A 16,062-nucleotide genomic window follows, 5' to 3' on the forward strand; every position below is an offset into this window, starting at 1 on the left:
GGTGGCGCAGTGGGTTGAGGGCATCACTGCCAAGCTAAGCCAAGCCGTGGCTGCTTCAGTGCGAGTTTGATCCCGCCCTGGAGGTGACCCACACGGCACAGCAGACCTCTCCTAGCCCGCTCGCTGCCCCCCTCAGCAGTGTACTTTGTCCATCTGCCTGTTCTGCACCCCACTCTGTCTCTGGTGAATCCTCTTCCCGCCCCTGCACCTCTGGCCTGTACCTCATTTCTGTATGCATAATAAATCTAAAAAAAAAAAAGGAGAAAGTAATATAGAGCAAGCACGTTCTGTTCCACTCTGTCCACCTTTTGGGGCTCCTGGTAGAGCACCCTTTTTACCTTGCTGTAATTAAATGTGAAAGCAGGACATCAGGGCACATGCTTGTTTTCGGATGCTATTAGCCTCAGCGGGCACACGCGTCCATCAGTCCAGGCTCTCGAGCGTCCCCCCTCAGCTCCCCAGCCCCACGTGAAGCAGAGGTGCCCGGTCCACGGGCGAGCCCGTCCACTGGCCTGGAGGTGCCTGGCCCTTGTGCTTTAGCCTCAAGGCCCCCTCTTTGGTGGGCCATCTTGGGTCCTCTGCTTTACACAGGGAAACCCTGACACTTGGAGGCTGTGGGCTTTACCTGGGGGCACCCAGCAGGAAAGTGGGGTGCAAATCCAGGTATGCCAGAAATTTTCAAAAGCTATGTACTTGGAAGACTGTGTTTTACCTCCCTCTGGGTCTGGGCTGTGGGACCAGCCATGTGGGGGACATCTCCCAAACAGGAGCTGCATGGTCAGCAGTGAGCATGGGGTGTCTGGTGGGTCCAGATTGTTCAAATCTGGAAGCTGCCCAGAACTGGCCCTGTGGTGCACTCAAGCTGGACACTGCACACCTTGAGGACAGCTCAGGGAAGAGGAGGCTTTTGGGGGCCTGCTCTGTGATGCTTTTGAGGCTTCGAAGTCACCGAGATACATGGGTTTAAGGATGAGACTCAAGCACGTGTTCTAGTCAATACTCTGTAACTATCACAGTATCGGGTTTGCAACATGAACTCCAACCGGGAGCCTGGACTTGGGCGGGTGGTAGCATGCAGGTGTGGCCACATGTCAATAGCTGCACGCATCTCTGAGCTTGCACCTGGCTTTTGATACCATTATGAGAAAGCGTTTTCTTTTTTCTCTTTAACATTTCAGACTTTTAGCACTCACCCACAAACAGCCAGGATTAGCTAGATCTCAGGGAAAACGTTAGCATTTCTTAAGGGTTGGTATTTATTTGACACGATGTGCAAAAATACTAGTACTTGTCACTTTAGCTACGAATCCAGCACTGAGCTGCATGAATTGGCAGCTTCCTCGGTGTGGGTGTGTATTTGTGGGTGTGTGTTTGTGTGTCTAGCCAGCTGCTTGGCTCATTCCTATGCATCGCCAGGTCTGACAGCTGACATGGAAGTGGGTTTTTGTTGACAGTGTTTGCTTTTGGCTTCTTTTAAACCTGTGAGTTTGGACTATTTGATTCATTTTAGTTTTATTGAGAAGGAATTTTGTTGGGGGTTTGGAAGTAATGACTGGGGGCTCCAGTTCCTGATGCTGTTCCTAGAAAGGGGAAAATTGTTTTCTCATGCGAGGTACAGCTTCCATGGTGTGTGATAAAGATGCAGTTGACGTTTGGGGACGGTTCAGGACAGGTATGTCTGCCAGTGGGGAGCCAGCCTCCCCCAGTGGAAGGGAGCAGTGACAGTCAGAATCCAAACAACTGCATGAGCCCCAAATTCAAACTGGAACAAGACAGCAGGATATCATGCTCTCGCTCTAACAGTTGTTCTCTGCTTTGCCAGACCAGGACACAACCTGTGGATACACTCGCTGGGCAAACAGCCACTGGTCCTGGGTTGTGCTCTTAATCACGAACCACCTCGGAAATGCATGAGGAGGCCAGAGACGTTTTACAGAAATTCATCTTCCCTTTCTTACCTTGGAAAACCCCACGCACCTTTTGCTGACATAAATGAAGCAAGCAATTATAGAGTACAGCCAGGAAAATCCACCTGAATTTTGATTAGGGAAAATGGCCTAGATTCAGCATGTATTTTTTTTTTCTCATTTGTTTCTTGCTATGAATATACTAGGCTTGGATTTATCCTGGTGCCTTCATTTAGGTTTTCTATGTCAATAATCTAAAGAAGGCAGAGCTGATTTATAAAGCAGCCCATGTTCCAGTTAAAGAATCCTTACCTATAACAAACCTCTGCCTCACTCCTTTCCAGTCCCCCTCTCCTCACCCCCCAGGCTGGGATGCTGAAATGTTTGATTTGCTGTCTGATTCTAGGCAGTCTTCGATACCTCACACCTGCTTCATTCCTGTTCTGTAGCTTAAGGATTAGTCTCAGGACTTGAATTTGACCATGAGCTCCAGGAGAATCTAATTATAAGAGGCCCAGACTCACTGGAATTGCCAAAGCCAGAGGCAGTGGGCGGAAGCGACCTCAGCAAACGATGCATTTTTAACAATCTCCTTTTAAGCTCTTGATGCAATATGGTATATTATTACTAGTCAGCCCCGCCTCCTCGTAACATGGGGCAAGGGGAGTTGTGGTGACAAAGGTCTCCTTTACAGAAAAGCGAGGCCTCTTAGCTTCAATCATGCACAGTGATTCACCCCAGTGTCCAGAGTCTCCTATGTCCCCACCCTCCTGACAAACATCTAGTGAACTAACTGCACCGACTCATCTTGCTATTGCTGCTGTTTCTCAGAGGCCATGCAGGGACTAAGTTGGGCCAGTTATCTGGGCAGAGTGATAAGCAACACAATATTTCAGCCCTAGCTCAATGCACATCAGTAAATAGTTAGAAATGCGTTCTGAATGGGATCGAAGTGTTTGATTATATGTCCAAAAACTTAGGATCAAATGTTGGCATATACATAATCTTGGGTGTGGGAGAGGTTTCAGCAACTGCTAAGGGAAAGACACAGATTTTTCCCACATAAAATTCTATTTGCATCCATCCAAACCATAAATCAAAATTTAAGGCAAAAAACCAAGTGGGGAAAGATTTTGCGTTTGCAACATGTATGAAAGACAACAGGTGTTGTCTTTCTAACATATAGAGCTTTGATACATCCATACAAAAATGGCAAACATATTAGCAAAGAGAGAAAGTAGGGAAAAGGCTTCCATGAAAACTTGATGCCTTTTATGGTGACAAGAACACCAGCATTAACTGGCTGTGCACATGGGGGCATCTTCTGGTTTATGTACCAGGACATAAATAAAACTTGTCCTCGCACTAAGTGGGGAAAGACTTGTGTTCCCTTGAGCTTGGAAATCTACAACAAGATATTTCCAGAGAGAAGGCTGACCTTGGGCAGTCACTAGCATGTTATGATCCCGAGAGCCTGACCAATGGAGCCCCACGGGGTCCTGCGGTCCCGTGCTCAGCCCCAGACACAGCGCTCCCTGCTCAGGCACCCAGTCATTGGTGCCACCAGTGACCTTGGAGGTCCTGGGCTGTCCCTCAGGAAGAAAGTGTTTTGCAGCTGACTTACTTGACCCTCAGCATGCAGCCACTTGTCGCACAAAGCCCTGTCATCTAGGGGCTCAGGGCTAAGCTGAGAAGCATCCTGCCCCGCCCACCCCAGCTAGCGGGAGCCCAACCAGACTCCTTCTCTGTGCCTATGGGGAAGCCGCACAGAGATGGCTGGAGAAGAGAGGAGAGCTCTGGGTCTGCCTCAGCTTGAGCCCCAGCCCACAGGGCTGACTGTGCGCACGTGGGCACGTCATCAAACCTGTTTGCAGCTCAGTTTGCTTATCCGTGCAATGGGATGATGGCGCCTTGATACGAAGTTGCTGTGACTATGACCCGAGAAACTCAGGTATGCAGCGAGGTCGTAATAAAGGGTTGCCACTCATCCCATTCCCATATTCATTTGCAAGTTGTTCACTGAAGTCTGACCATGTGCCAGGGACCCCGTCACATGAAGCAGCCACTGGGGCTCAGAATAGATTTCTCTCCTTGGGGTGGCTGCAGTCTAAGCCAAAACGTTGGGGGGGGAGAGGACGCAGCTGGAGGCTGGGGCCAGGCCGCCCCCCTCCCCCCTTCGCTCAGGGGGAGCACAGCCATGAAGCAGTTGCTCCCTCACAGGCCTGAATACAGGGAATAATTCAGGTGTGCATTGGCTTTTCTGAGCAGGCTTCATTTTCCTTCCTATCGGCAATGATTGTCTCAAACCCTTGATTTCATGCAAATCCTCTCTGCCATTTCTCCAACCCAGGCTGTCTTGATATTTGACTTTTGGCTTGCAGTGAAAGGGACTGGAGGTTCGTCAGTAGGCCTCCCTGGCATAAGAAGTGTTCCTAACTATGCAAGGGGGAAGCGCCCCTGGGTGCTGTTGAATAGACCCTGATTCACCCTCCTGGCTGGGCGGGGCAGTGTGTGGGTGGCCGGGCAGATTTGCTTCCAGAGAGCAGGGACGGGGTAATCAGTTTTCTACCAGGTCTGTCTCGCCTGGATAATAGGGCTTTAATAACAGGTTGCCTGAGGAGGCAGTGCGAGAACAAACTGATCAAGGCTAGGGCTTGGGGTGATTGTTACAAAAATTACTGCTTCTTCACAATGCCAGGCTGCCATCCTCCAAGTCTTGGGAGGCTCCGCCCCCTCCCAACAGCTAAGTTCAGTCCCCACCCGAGTGTGAGCTGTGAGCATAGCAGGCTGAAATTAAGCAGGAGGATCGGCTCCCGGAAGGCGGTGCCCAGGATCAGAAGACAACTGCTGTCTGCTGGAGGCTGCACTGGCAACACAGAAGCACCTTGGCACATGGCTGTTCCCTGGCTCTCAAGCCTGGGGAGCAAAAGTGGGACCCGGCTTGAGGAAATTGGGGGAGCCTTGTATGCTGGGAGGCCTAAGCCCCATCCTGCCACGCTGGCCAGGTTGTGTCCTCTGGACACTGGCTTAGACATCCAGCAGTGGGGAGTTGGCTTAGACAGTCCAGAAGTCGAGGAGACAGCCACAGGACCAGTGCCCCGGGGCCGGGGTGCACCCAGGGTATTTAGACCAAGGGTCAAACTCCCCCTGTAGCCTGCTTGCTCCTTCAGGGCAGAGCTGAGCATGTCATCACCCTGGAAACTAAACTACAGAACCTGGCACACTGAAGGCTCCTGATGAGTTCAATGTCCCTTGCACTAGTGAGTGAGTGAGTGAGTGAAGGAATGAAGGAAGGGATCCACCTCCACCCCTTCCTCTCTGGTGCGCATTTTGACTCTCCAGACCCTGACCCCTGTGAACTGGGCTCTGGGGAGGTGCAGGTGCCAGGCTGAGGTCCTGTTTACCTCGCAGTTTGGCCTAGTAGTGACCTTCCTGTGCTCCTTTGCTCTAGCTGTAAAGTGAGGAAACAGCACTTTCTCTGGAACAGAATTGTGAAGACTGAATGTTAGCAGAATGTCTGAAGTGCAGCAAATACTGCCCTGTGCATAACGAAGATGAGACAGAGGCTGCTAAGTTGCTGTTTGCTGGAATGTTTTTTCCTAACTGCAGTAGGCTTCAGCATCAGATGTTTGCCTGCCCCTTGCAGGGAGAAGGCCTTGAGGAGGCCACTGTCCCTCCCCAGATCGCCAGGGGCATTTTCTCCTCCCCATCCTTCTTCCCCCAGCTTCCTCTCCAACTCTGCCTCGGGCCTTGGCAATGTCCAAACCCCAAGAACAGGCTTCTTCCTTCAGCACCTGCACAGGAAGTCTGCCCCTGTCTCTCCCAGTCCACCCTCAACACCCCTCCCCCACCGCTGTTCTCCTTCCCCAAGGCCATCACTCAGGCTGGGCCTGCGGCTTCCTCCTGTGGCTTGGGGCTGCTCGGGGGTGGAGTTGTCTTTCTCTTCACTTGCTCTGGAGTTATCCCATTTCTGTCACTACAGGGTTTGCCTCTGTCTTCCCCAATGATCTGCAGTCCACGGGGGGATGGGGGTGCGGTGCTGTGACCTGGGCTCGGCACAGTACTCCCGTGGGCTCCCGTCACCCAGCCACGCACCCTCCCACTCTCGCACTCAGGCTCCCTGGGGCAGATCTGACCTGCTCGGGGCTCCCTCCGTGAAGACGGCCTCTGTAGAGTGTCAGCACCCCACCAGGGCGCACAAAGGCCTTCCCAATCTGGCTCCTGTTGGATTCTCTGATTTCACCTGCTGCCGTTTCCCCAAGCTATTGTCTACTTCAGTTTTTTAAACACACAAGCTTATTCCTACATGGGCAGTAGGCTCCATGACGACACTGCATTCTGGCTGTAAGTGGCAGCAGACGTCAGGCAGGGATGGAAGCCAGGTTCACCTTTCCCTCAGGTGTAGGGACCAGCTTACTCTCGGCCAGGCCCTGCCTGAGGCTCTGCACTTTTGGCTCCCAGAGTTCCGTCCGCTCTGAGTTCCGCTCCTGCTTCAGGCCCCCTCTTTCTCCTTCACCCCCTTAGCCTGGTGCTTGGGCAGGTTTCTGGCTGCTGCTTGTTTCTGTGGGGGCTGATCATGGCGCTGCTGTGCCTGCCTCAGTCCCGCCTCCTGAGGTGGCTTTCACTTTGAATTTTTTTTGGTGAAGAGGTTTTCATGGTTTCATTGGAGTACAAGGCATTGAAACATCTGAACTAAACAATATCTGGGCAGTGGGGCAGCTGCTGCACTCTTGACCTAAACCAACAACAGAAGTGCCCGGCTCCTTCATGCCCACAAGGCCGGAGTCCGCCTAGCTGTCTCTCTGCTTAGGGTCACCCCCTCCAGGAAGCCTTCCCTGCTCTGCCAGGCAGAGCTCAGTGTTTCCTCTTCACTCTGCTGCCTCATACTTGTTGCCCACGTGGGGTAATAGCTGTAGTCCTGCTTTTTGATGCCCACCTAGAGATGGGAGCGGTGTGTCGTCTTTATGGCCAAGGCCAAATGCAAACCCACGCGGGGTAGCGGCCCACAACGTTGGCCAAGCAAACGAGCCCACTCGCGACAGAAACCCACTTCATCGGGGGCACAGAGGCTGCCTCTTCAGAGCTGAGCCAGGTGGATGCCTCAGATACTCAGTGATAACCCAAACCCAGGCTTAGTGCACTGTTCTTCAGAATTTAGTGCTAGAGGAAAGTCACCCAGCTTTTAACGAGTCACCAAGCATAGTGTGGGAGTGGGTGGGGACCCATGCAGCTCAGAATGGGGGGGACTGGGCTCGGGGTCATGCCAGTCTGGGACCAGACCCTCCTCTTGTGTGACCTCCACAAACTCAGTGCCTCTGAGTCTGTTTCCTGGTGGCGGCATGAGCCTCCTGTCTCCAAAGTGCACTTGAGAGCACAGAGCACATGTTTGTCAGCGGTGTTCAAAAAAGAGTGGACAGAGGCCGTGGGGCGCATGGGGTACATGAGGGCAGCAGCTGGAGGAGCCTTTCCCTCTCCCCCTCAGCCTCAGTGCCCCTCCGGATTCACAGCAGGGAGGAGCTGGCTTTTCTGCGGCCCCCACCCAGCTGGGGAGAGCTGTGTTAGTGTCTCTCACCCCTGGTGGGCTTCTGGAAAACAGAAGCTTCTAATTTTGCCTAGCACTGCTGAAGATCCTTCCATTAAAATGATTCCTGGGGAGACAAAATACACTTAGGAGAGGTATTATTTTTGATTAGAAAAGTCTCAACTCAGCTAAGCTCTGAAGCTGCCTCCACCACTGGCTGTGGATAAAAAGGGTGGGCCGGGTGATCTTTGGGGGGCCAGGCCACATACTCGCTACCATTAAGTGGGGGGAGACCGTATTCACCTATTCACCCCCAGGGAAGACCAGTGCCCCCGAGGAGGGGTGTCAGAGCACCCTTCATGGCTGTGCTGGTTAGCCCATTGTCCCCAGCCCTGGGGGTCAGCCTTGTCAGAGGACCTGGAGGGGCGTCCAGAGACGCCTTCTCACCCCCCGTGTATTTCCCCGGTGACCCAAGGACCTGCTGTCTCTTCTTCTAACTCTGTCACCAGACTACCGGGAGCCCCAGGTTCCCATACAGCCTCTAAGTGACAAGGCTTCACTTATGCAGTATGTACATTCCAGCAAAGCCGGCTCCACACTCAGCTCCAAAAAGCATACCCTGCTCGTCACCTGACCCTCACGATGAAGTCAAAGCCGTTTCCAGTAAGAACAAAATTCCTTACAGTCGGAATGGGGCCCTTCGAGGTTCCCTCGCAGAAAGATCATTCTTAGGTGGCTTTCTCTCCCCTCCCTCAGCGCCATCTTGGCGTTCTTTACTTAGCACTCAGGCAGCATACACGCCTGAGCACCCATCTGCCAGCCCTTTGGTCATCTGCACTTTCTAATGGAAGTGGCTGGAAGGTAATGAGCTGCCAGCAGGTGCAGTATCTGTCATGCCCTGACAGGCCCCGCTCCCCAGCCCATGACCCCCAGCGCACTCTCTCGGCCCCTCCCTTTGGGCCAGGCTGACACAGGAGCGGCTGGGCAGATGACCAGACCACTGAGAACCGTGGCTCTGCGGTGGAAGGAAGCAGGCTGACGAGCCGGGAAGTGCTCATAGGCTCTGACTCCAGAGCTGACGCCCTGGCCCTGCTTACCTGTCCTGCCCTGTGCTTATGAAAGCCCCTGTCCCCTCCTCGCCCCTGCCCACCACACAGGCCCAAGATTCACAGCGTGAGCAAGCCTCCGTCTCCCTCCTCAGTGACAGTTGGGCCGGATGGGCTCGGCTTTCCTCACGGTGCGGCCCTGAGACCGCCTGTGTGAGAATCCCTTCGATTTCACAGCCTTCCTTTTCTGGAACTTCTGTAGTTAGACTTTCTAGGGCGTGGGGTGTGCGAAGACCCAGTCTCAGCCCCCTCCCAGATGATTCTGGTGAGGCCTGAGAACCACCGTTCTCAATGGACTCTCCATACCGTGTGTGTTTATTTGCATCTGGGGAAAGAGTGCACTCTGTTTTCCTCTCACCCCCACAGCTGCAGGAAGGGAAGGGGAGTTTTGACCCCCATGTGGTCTAGCGGAGAGGAGCTAGACCACATGGGGGATGTGGCCAGGGCTAGCTTGGGACCGGGGTCTGCAGTTGGTACAGACACTGAAGCCTCCCACTCTTCCTGTTTGGGGCAGCGCTTTAACAATGCGCAGTGGATTTGGGGTTGGCTGTGTGAGCCGGCCTAGGTGACCCCCACAGCAAGGCTGGAGGGGTCCTTGGAGCCTTAAGAGCTGACTTTCAGTGGAGCCTGAATAGCTGTCTTTGAATGTGTTGGGTAGGGTTAGAGATGGGCAGGGAGATGCCTGTTGTTCCAGCTCAAGTTTCCCTTCTGCTGTGCTGAGTCTCCTGATTCAGTCAAAGCAGATGAGTGGTGCCTTCTCGCTCCAGAAGGTGAAAATTCCAGAAAACCCCTTCGGGTTGGGATGCTCAGGTGGAGCAGGTGCTCTGGGCCTGGGCTTCTCTGAAGCCAGAGCCCCCCCTGGCAGTGGCCACTGGCTCATCCCCACGCTGCACTGCAGATATGGTAGGCAAGATACTAGGTGCCCTAAAGAGGGCATCTCATCTACCCTAGGGTGGCTTTTGCTTATCAGAGGCGTCTTGGGGGTGGTGAGGGACTCAGGACATGTGCCAGGCAGCAACCAAAAGCAACATTTACATCAACCTATTCTTTCCTCTCCACTTCACTGCTGTACTGACTATCTTCCTGTTCAGTCCAGTCCTGTTCACAGCTTCGTGTCCCATTTTAGGAACTGCCAAGACAATAAACACCGGCGTGCTGCCGGCGTTTTTCTTCGCTCCGCATCCCAGAGGGCCTGGGTCCTCTTCGCTTGTGTGGCTTTCTTCTGGAACGTCTCCTTTTGGTTCCTGACTTGTGAAAGGTGCCCATTGCTTTCCCCTTCTCTGTGATTTTCCTGTTCCCAGAGACTCCCTCAAGGGGTGAGCCCAGGCCAGCCTGCTCCTAAGTCATCACCTTTTTCACTTTCTAGTGTGGTATTGACCTAAGGAGTGGGGGCAGGGGGGTACAGGTTCCCTGAGAGGGATGGCACACGGCAGCCAGGATGGCAGAGCCGGGACAGAGCCCACCTGGCCACACCCCCAGGGTGGCCCGCCCACCCCCTGGACATGGCTGTTTGTCCTGCTGACCGCCTAATTCTCTCTCACGCAGCTGGCACAGAGCCGCCTGTGTGTGAGGCTGTGCTGGAGAAGCCGGCCGTCGCCACCCGGGCCTGACCACAGAGGGTTAACAGCCTGTGCTTATCGACTGACCTCCTGACGGCTGTTGGCTGTTCGATATCAACGCGCCTCATACTGAGTGCTGAGTGATGTCAAGTCTGACCAATTCGTTGCTGTATTTGGCCTGATCCGGCGGACGTGTGCCCAGAAAGACCCCTCAAGAGCCAGCATTCCTGGGGCTCCTCCTTCCCCTCTTCTCGCTCACCATGCCTGTGAGCAGCAGTGCCTCCCTGGATGGCTTATTTTATGCCAGGCCCCCTTTGTTCCATGGGCTTCATAAGACACCCTGGCAAGTTGGCCGTCTTCATACTGTCATTGCAGAGCTGGTAGACTGAGGCCCAGGCATGTAAGCACCGTCCCAGGCCACACGGCCAGCGAGTGAGCTTGGATAGCAGCTGCGTCCGACGGGCTGTGTGTGCTGCGGGCCTGGGGTGGAGCAGGAAAGCTGGCCCTGGGCCAGGCCATCGCTGCTGTCTGTGCACACAAACCACTCCTGTGCCCCAGAGCTGCTGCTTCACTGCAGCACCAGCCCCACCTTCTAGATAGTTCCCCTTTGGCATGCGCTTCTTGCACCTCCTCTGTGTTCTAGGAGACAAGTGTCACCCCAGGATAGGTGAATTCTCCAGAAGGGTAAAGTGAAAGCTTGCTGTATGGGGGATGGTCAAGGACCCTGCGTGGGAGAGGCTAAGCTGTTTTCACCATTGAGAAAGCAAATCCAGGCCACTCAGGGGTGCTTGGGGACAGGAAGTTCTTAGCCCTGCTGGTTCCCATTGCTGCTTTGGATGGAGACCTGACTGGCCTTTCCTCAAGATGCAGGGCAGGAGCATCACGAAGGCAGGGAGCCATTCTGCGGCTGGGTGGCATCAGGGCCTGAGCTCGAAAACTGCTGTGCTTGAGGCGTTTGTGTAACTACCCGTGTTCATGCACCATGAACAAGATGGGAAGCCATGCCATCTCCTGAGGTGACGACACAAACTCAGATGCATCAGGTGACTTGGCTCCAGTATCGGGCAGGACAGGTCTGGGCCTGGATGGGCCCAGAGCTGCCAGGGTCTTCCCCTAGATGGGTGCTGGTGCTGGCCCCCAGAAGGCTGAGGCGCTCTGGGTCTGCATGGACACGGGTTGGTGACACCACCCCACTGGGTGCTATTGTCTTGCTCTGCCCGTAGCAACTAGTTCTGAGCCCTGAAGTCACTAGGCCTGAGGGTGCCTTGCTTCAGGCTTCTTGCTGATCTCACCCTGCTGCTGCTGCTGCTGCTGCAGGAGTGAACCCTCAGGGCTTGCTGCGTGTTCAGGGGCAGGCATGGCCTGGAGAGCGGCTGACCCGCAGCCCGGCCTGTCACTTGCAGAAGGCTGCCCTGGGCTGCCCTGCAATGGTGCGGTGAGTTCACGTCCCGTGGACTACGTGGGCAACAGCCGGGAAGATCGCCCCTAAATTCTCTCTCTCGAGCGGCTGTGCATCCTGCCAGGTTTGCGTTCCTTCCTCCCCCACTCCCCCGCCTTTCCCTGGCCTGAGTTCACATGCACTGTGCTGTCAACTGCCCCAGCCCGCAGCTTCATCACTGATGAGGATATACAGAAAGAGAATTCGGGAGCTTTCAGGATTCTTGCTGAATCAGGGCACCAGGCCAGGCAGGCAGGCAGCCACCGAGCCCTAGCCCAGGGTGACACGGCGGACTCCAGGGCCAGGAGCCCTTCAGCACTCAGCCCAGCCGTCAGCATTCACACAGGAGCTGGGTTCTCCAGGTGGGCCCGCATGCCCCGTGTGCCAACACCACACACCTCCTCACGTGTGGGCCTGGAACCCGGCAGGGACGCTGGGCTGCAGGCAGTGGAGGTAGAGGCTGGTGGGGGGAGGTGAGGAAGAGCCCAGGGCTCTATGTTCCTTGCACACTGCTACTGCCTTGGTCTAGAGACATGCTAGCTGCAAAGGGCTTTGTTTTCTGAGTGCCACAGGCTAAGGAAATAGCAACAGTAATGGTAATAATAATCCCGTTATAAAGAGTGTAGTCTGGCAGCTCTATCAGGTCCTGGAACCCTCATACTACCCCTGGGAAGCAGGACAGGTTCAGGGAAGTTAAGGGACATGCTTATTGCCACACAGCTTGTACGTGGCAAAGTGCGGAGTCAACCTGTCTCTGCTGTTTTTCCAAACCAGAACTTGAACATTCAGTCACCCTTGAAGAAGGTTGCATTTAACCTTTAGAGCTATCGGAGGGACCTGAGTCTCTGGGAGGCACCACCTTCAAGGGGCGCTCAAGGATCCCTGGGGTGCCCCGAGAGGCCCTCTGGAGAAGCCTGGGGTACTCACGTTGTAAACGCTGGATTGTACTTTGCACCTCGGTAGTAGGAATACAGATTGAACATTCCAATCATGAAGGCCACAAATACCATGATGAAGATGACCATGAACTTGAAGATATCTTTCACGGTTCTCCCCAGAGAGATCTGCAGAGGACCAAAGCTCTCGTTGGCTGGCAAGATGTACGCGATTCTAGAGAAGCTCAGCACGACAGCGATTGCGTAGAGGCCTTCCGATATGATCTGAGGGTCTGAGGGCCACCACTTGTCCCTGGCTGGAAGAAAACAGCCCGGGTTACTCACCGGGTAGGAGTGGGAGACAGGATCTCTCTTGGAAGGGAAACCAGCAAGGCATCTTTAGAGTGGTCTCGCTTCATCGCTTGCCATTGCTGTCCCTGCTATTGATTGACCCCGACATACACGAGGTACCTCTCTTGGGATGTGTCTGTCCATCTGTCTGGACACCCTCCCTTCGCTTCCAGGTCTACTTCCTTCCCAATCATCCTGTAAGGTTCTGCTTCCATGCCAGCATTCCAGGAGGCTCTCCATGACCCCGCAGACTGGGCCAGCTTTCCTGCTCCCCCTCTGCTCCATAGTAGCCTGTGCCCCCTGGCCTGGCCTGGGCAGTGCTGCTTGTTGTTGTGTCTTCCTCACCAGTGTGAGAGCCATAGGCAGGGCCCATTTACCAGGAGGTAGGGGGGAGCTTGGATCTGGGAGTCAGCCAGACCAGAGATGGCTGCATGACTCTGAGTGAGTGAGCTCACCTTTTTTGCGATTATTCCTCTATCTGTGACTTGGGGGTTATATGATCAACCTCACAGGGCTATGGTGAGGATGGTATGAAATCATATATGTAAAGTACTTTGCAAAGGGCCTGGCACAGAGTGGGTGCTGATACATGTCTGTCAAATGATGGATGAAAACTTATCACAGGTTAAAGTAGCCCCACCATAGAACAATTGTGCTCAAACAGAGGCCAGGAATCTGAAGGGTCTTGTCTGAGGCAATGTTCCCAGTTATTCCTCAGGCACTGATTCAAGTTTGCCACAATAGTCCTGTTCCAGGTCCTCTGGGAACTGCCCCCGGCTGGGGACATTCTGCATGTGGTCACTGACCAGGATCTGAGTGGCTGTATGGTCACTAACCTGGGGGTGTCCTGAGCTCAGCAAACTGCAAGGTCTCTATTGCATTTCTAAGAGTTGAGGAGCAGCATGTCTCCAGTCAGCTGTCTCGGGTGGGTCAGGACATAGGGCTATTCGTTTTCTTTCTTTTTTTAAAAAATGATATAATAGTTTATTTTTACATCATTTTGTGCATTTTCATAGGGCAATGCCTTCCTCCCGGGAAGTATGGGTGGGTGGGGTATCTATGATTTGTAAGACCGGGAAGTGTATCACCGGGCTGCTAATACCCTGCAATGCTCCAGACCCACACATGAAAATTGCCCTGCTGAACATCCAATAGCGTCCCTGTTGAGCAGTGCTAAATGAAACTTAAATTGAGAAACATTGAGGAACCTAAAATAGCACTTATACTTACATTAGCTGTAATTTTCACACCAGTCCTGTAGAGTAGATATTATTATTGCCATCTTAAAGATTGGATTTGGGGTATGGGGTCCTTTTCAGAGCGCCAGATAAATGTAGATAGTAAGGGTATTACATAGCAATTCTTGGCACCCCAAGGGAGATAGAAGAGGAAAAATTTTGGTCTTTATTTTCAAAGCTAGAGTCTGTTAAACAATTATAATAATAAAGAGCAGTGAGAAACATTTAGTAAGAAAAGCCAGGCCTCTATTTGCTACAAAGTTTCACGTAGTGCATTCTAAATTACATTTGGAAATATAATAAAATTATAGACTCTATGTTCTCATCAAGGTTATAGCTCAGAAGTCTATAAAGAGCAAATCGGGAAAACAAATCTGTTTTCCCAATACATCTGTTGTCCTCTGTGAATAAATAACCACATTTGGATAATAGGACGTAGGACTTGGCTTCTCCAAACTAAAACCAAAAAGGGATTATTTTTTTCTTCTCCCTATAATTTAAATGTTAAACCTCAGCTGTAATAATCGAATCCCTTCTTATAATTTGTTAAGATAGATGTAGCTGTCATCAGCTGCTGGTGAGCAGTTAGAACTTTTAGTGAATAATATTCTACTGGGACAGCTTTGTAAGAATGTGATGGATGGAAAAGCAAAGGGCATTGTGATGATTTAGATGAAGGGATTTCCTTCTTCTTGGGGCTCTTTCCACACGAAAAAAGACCTTATCACAATCTGAAAAATTAACATCTCCCTATTTGGGTGCATAGACCCTGGAAGTGCTCAACATGTTATTGACCACAAGAGGGCGCTCTTCTCCTACAGCTGGCACACCCGTGAAGACTAGGAGAGCTCCAAAAAATTTCCAAGGGCTCAAGGGGAAACAACAACAAAAAAAGCAAGGGCAATAATTTATAAGCTTAGGTTGGGTGAGACCTTCATAGGCTTCATAAGAGAAACAGGAATCTCCGATGGACAATATTCAGCCTGAGTCGTGACATTAAGGAAAATGTCCTATGCAGTATCATGTTTCACTCATTTTTCTTTGATTGACAGTTGGGGGGAAATAACCACATCCATTTTGTTTTTGAAATCGTGAATTTTCTCCATCAATAAATGAAGAGTGGATAATTTTTCATGCTGTAGGACTCTTCATTTCTCAGTAGGGGTTTCCCTACCACATTTCCAGGTACTGTCTGCAACTCAACCAGGTGGGGCATCAGTAGAGAGACACATACACAAGCTGCTCCTAGGAGGACAGTGGAGGAGATAGCTGAAGATAAGTCCACAGGTGAAACGTCTGTGAGCATGTCCTGGGCTGGGCTACTGGGCATGCGCAGATGCTACCTGCCAAACGCGCATGCGGGGCTCCGCTTTCTCCCTCCCGGAAGTTGTGCGAGAGCCACAGTCAGAGTCACCTGCCAAGGTGCCTCAGGGTCAGTGTGCTGGCCTGCGCTGTTTGGGCATGGCTGGCCTCCTCCTGTTCACACAGGACTGGGACAGCTCCCCCAAATCCCCACCCCTAAAGTCGTTTCCCCTGGCTGCCTCGCGTGGCCACGTTCCCGCCTTCACATCACCAGCTGCGGGTGCAGCTTCATCAAGGGATCCCGCTGCCACCTGCAAGCGCAGGTGGGCGCGGCCCCGGGCACTCACCGTAGGTGAAGTACGCCACTTCCGGCGGAAGAGAGACGTTGTGCAGCGTGTCGTCCTGCACGTGCTGGTCCACGTACAGCTGGGCCTCGCTGGCCTTTAGGAAGGCCATGAACCTCGCGGTGAAGGAGGCCACGAAGATGGACAGCATCCCGAAGTCCAGCAGGTTCCACAGGTGCAGCACGTACTCCCGCGGCCCCTCCTCCCAGATTTCCTTGCACTCGGACCAGATCATCCCTGCGGGAGGGGCACAGGCACCGGTTTAGTTCCTGAGGCGTTCAGACCGCCCCAGGGCACGGGACACATGGAAAGGGGAGCCCTCTGGAGCCAGCTGCAAACAGCCGCGTCTTTAGGGGCTCCCAGACCCCCACAAAGGTAAGTCTCCCGTCAGTGTACAGAAAAGCCGGCTCCTGAATGAGGA

General features: G+C 53.1%; 1 protein-coding gene across 2 annotated transcripts in view; it reads right to left on the reverse strand.

Moving 5' to 3' along the window:
• TRPC7 (transient receptor potential cation channel, subfamily C, member 7) overlaps window positions 1-16,062 on the reverse strand; it is a 112,650-nt gene that overhangs the window by 12,909 nt on the left and 83,679 nt on the right. For both annotated transcript variants that reach the window (XM_004686751.2, XM_012727687.1), the window contains exons 6-7: window positions 15,645-15,878; window positions 12,459-12,723 (exon numbers count right to left, since the gene is read on the reverse strand). In XM_004686751.2, coding sequence (XP_004686808.1) covers window positions 12,459-12,723; window positions 15,645-15,878 — 499 coding nt within the window. The remainder of the gene's footprint in view (window positions 1-12,458; window positions 12,724-15,644; window positions 15,879-16,062) is intronic.

Source organism: Condylura cristata, unplaced genomic scaffold, assembly GCF_000260355.1.
Source record: "Condylura cristata isolate star-nosed mole 26May11 unplaced genomic scaffold, ConCri1.0 scaffold00021, whole genome shotgun sequence".
In the NCBI taxonomy this organism is placed as follows: domain Eukaryota; kingdom Metazoa; phylum Chordata; class Mammalia; order Eulipotyphla; family Talpidae; genus Condylura; species Condylura cristata.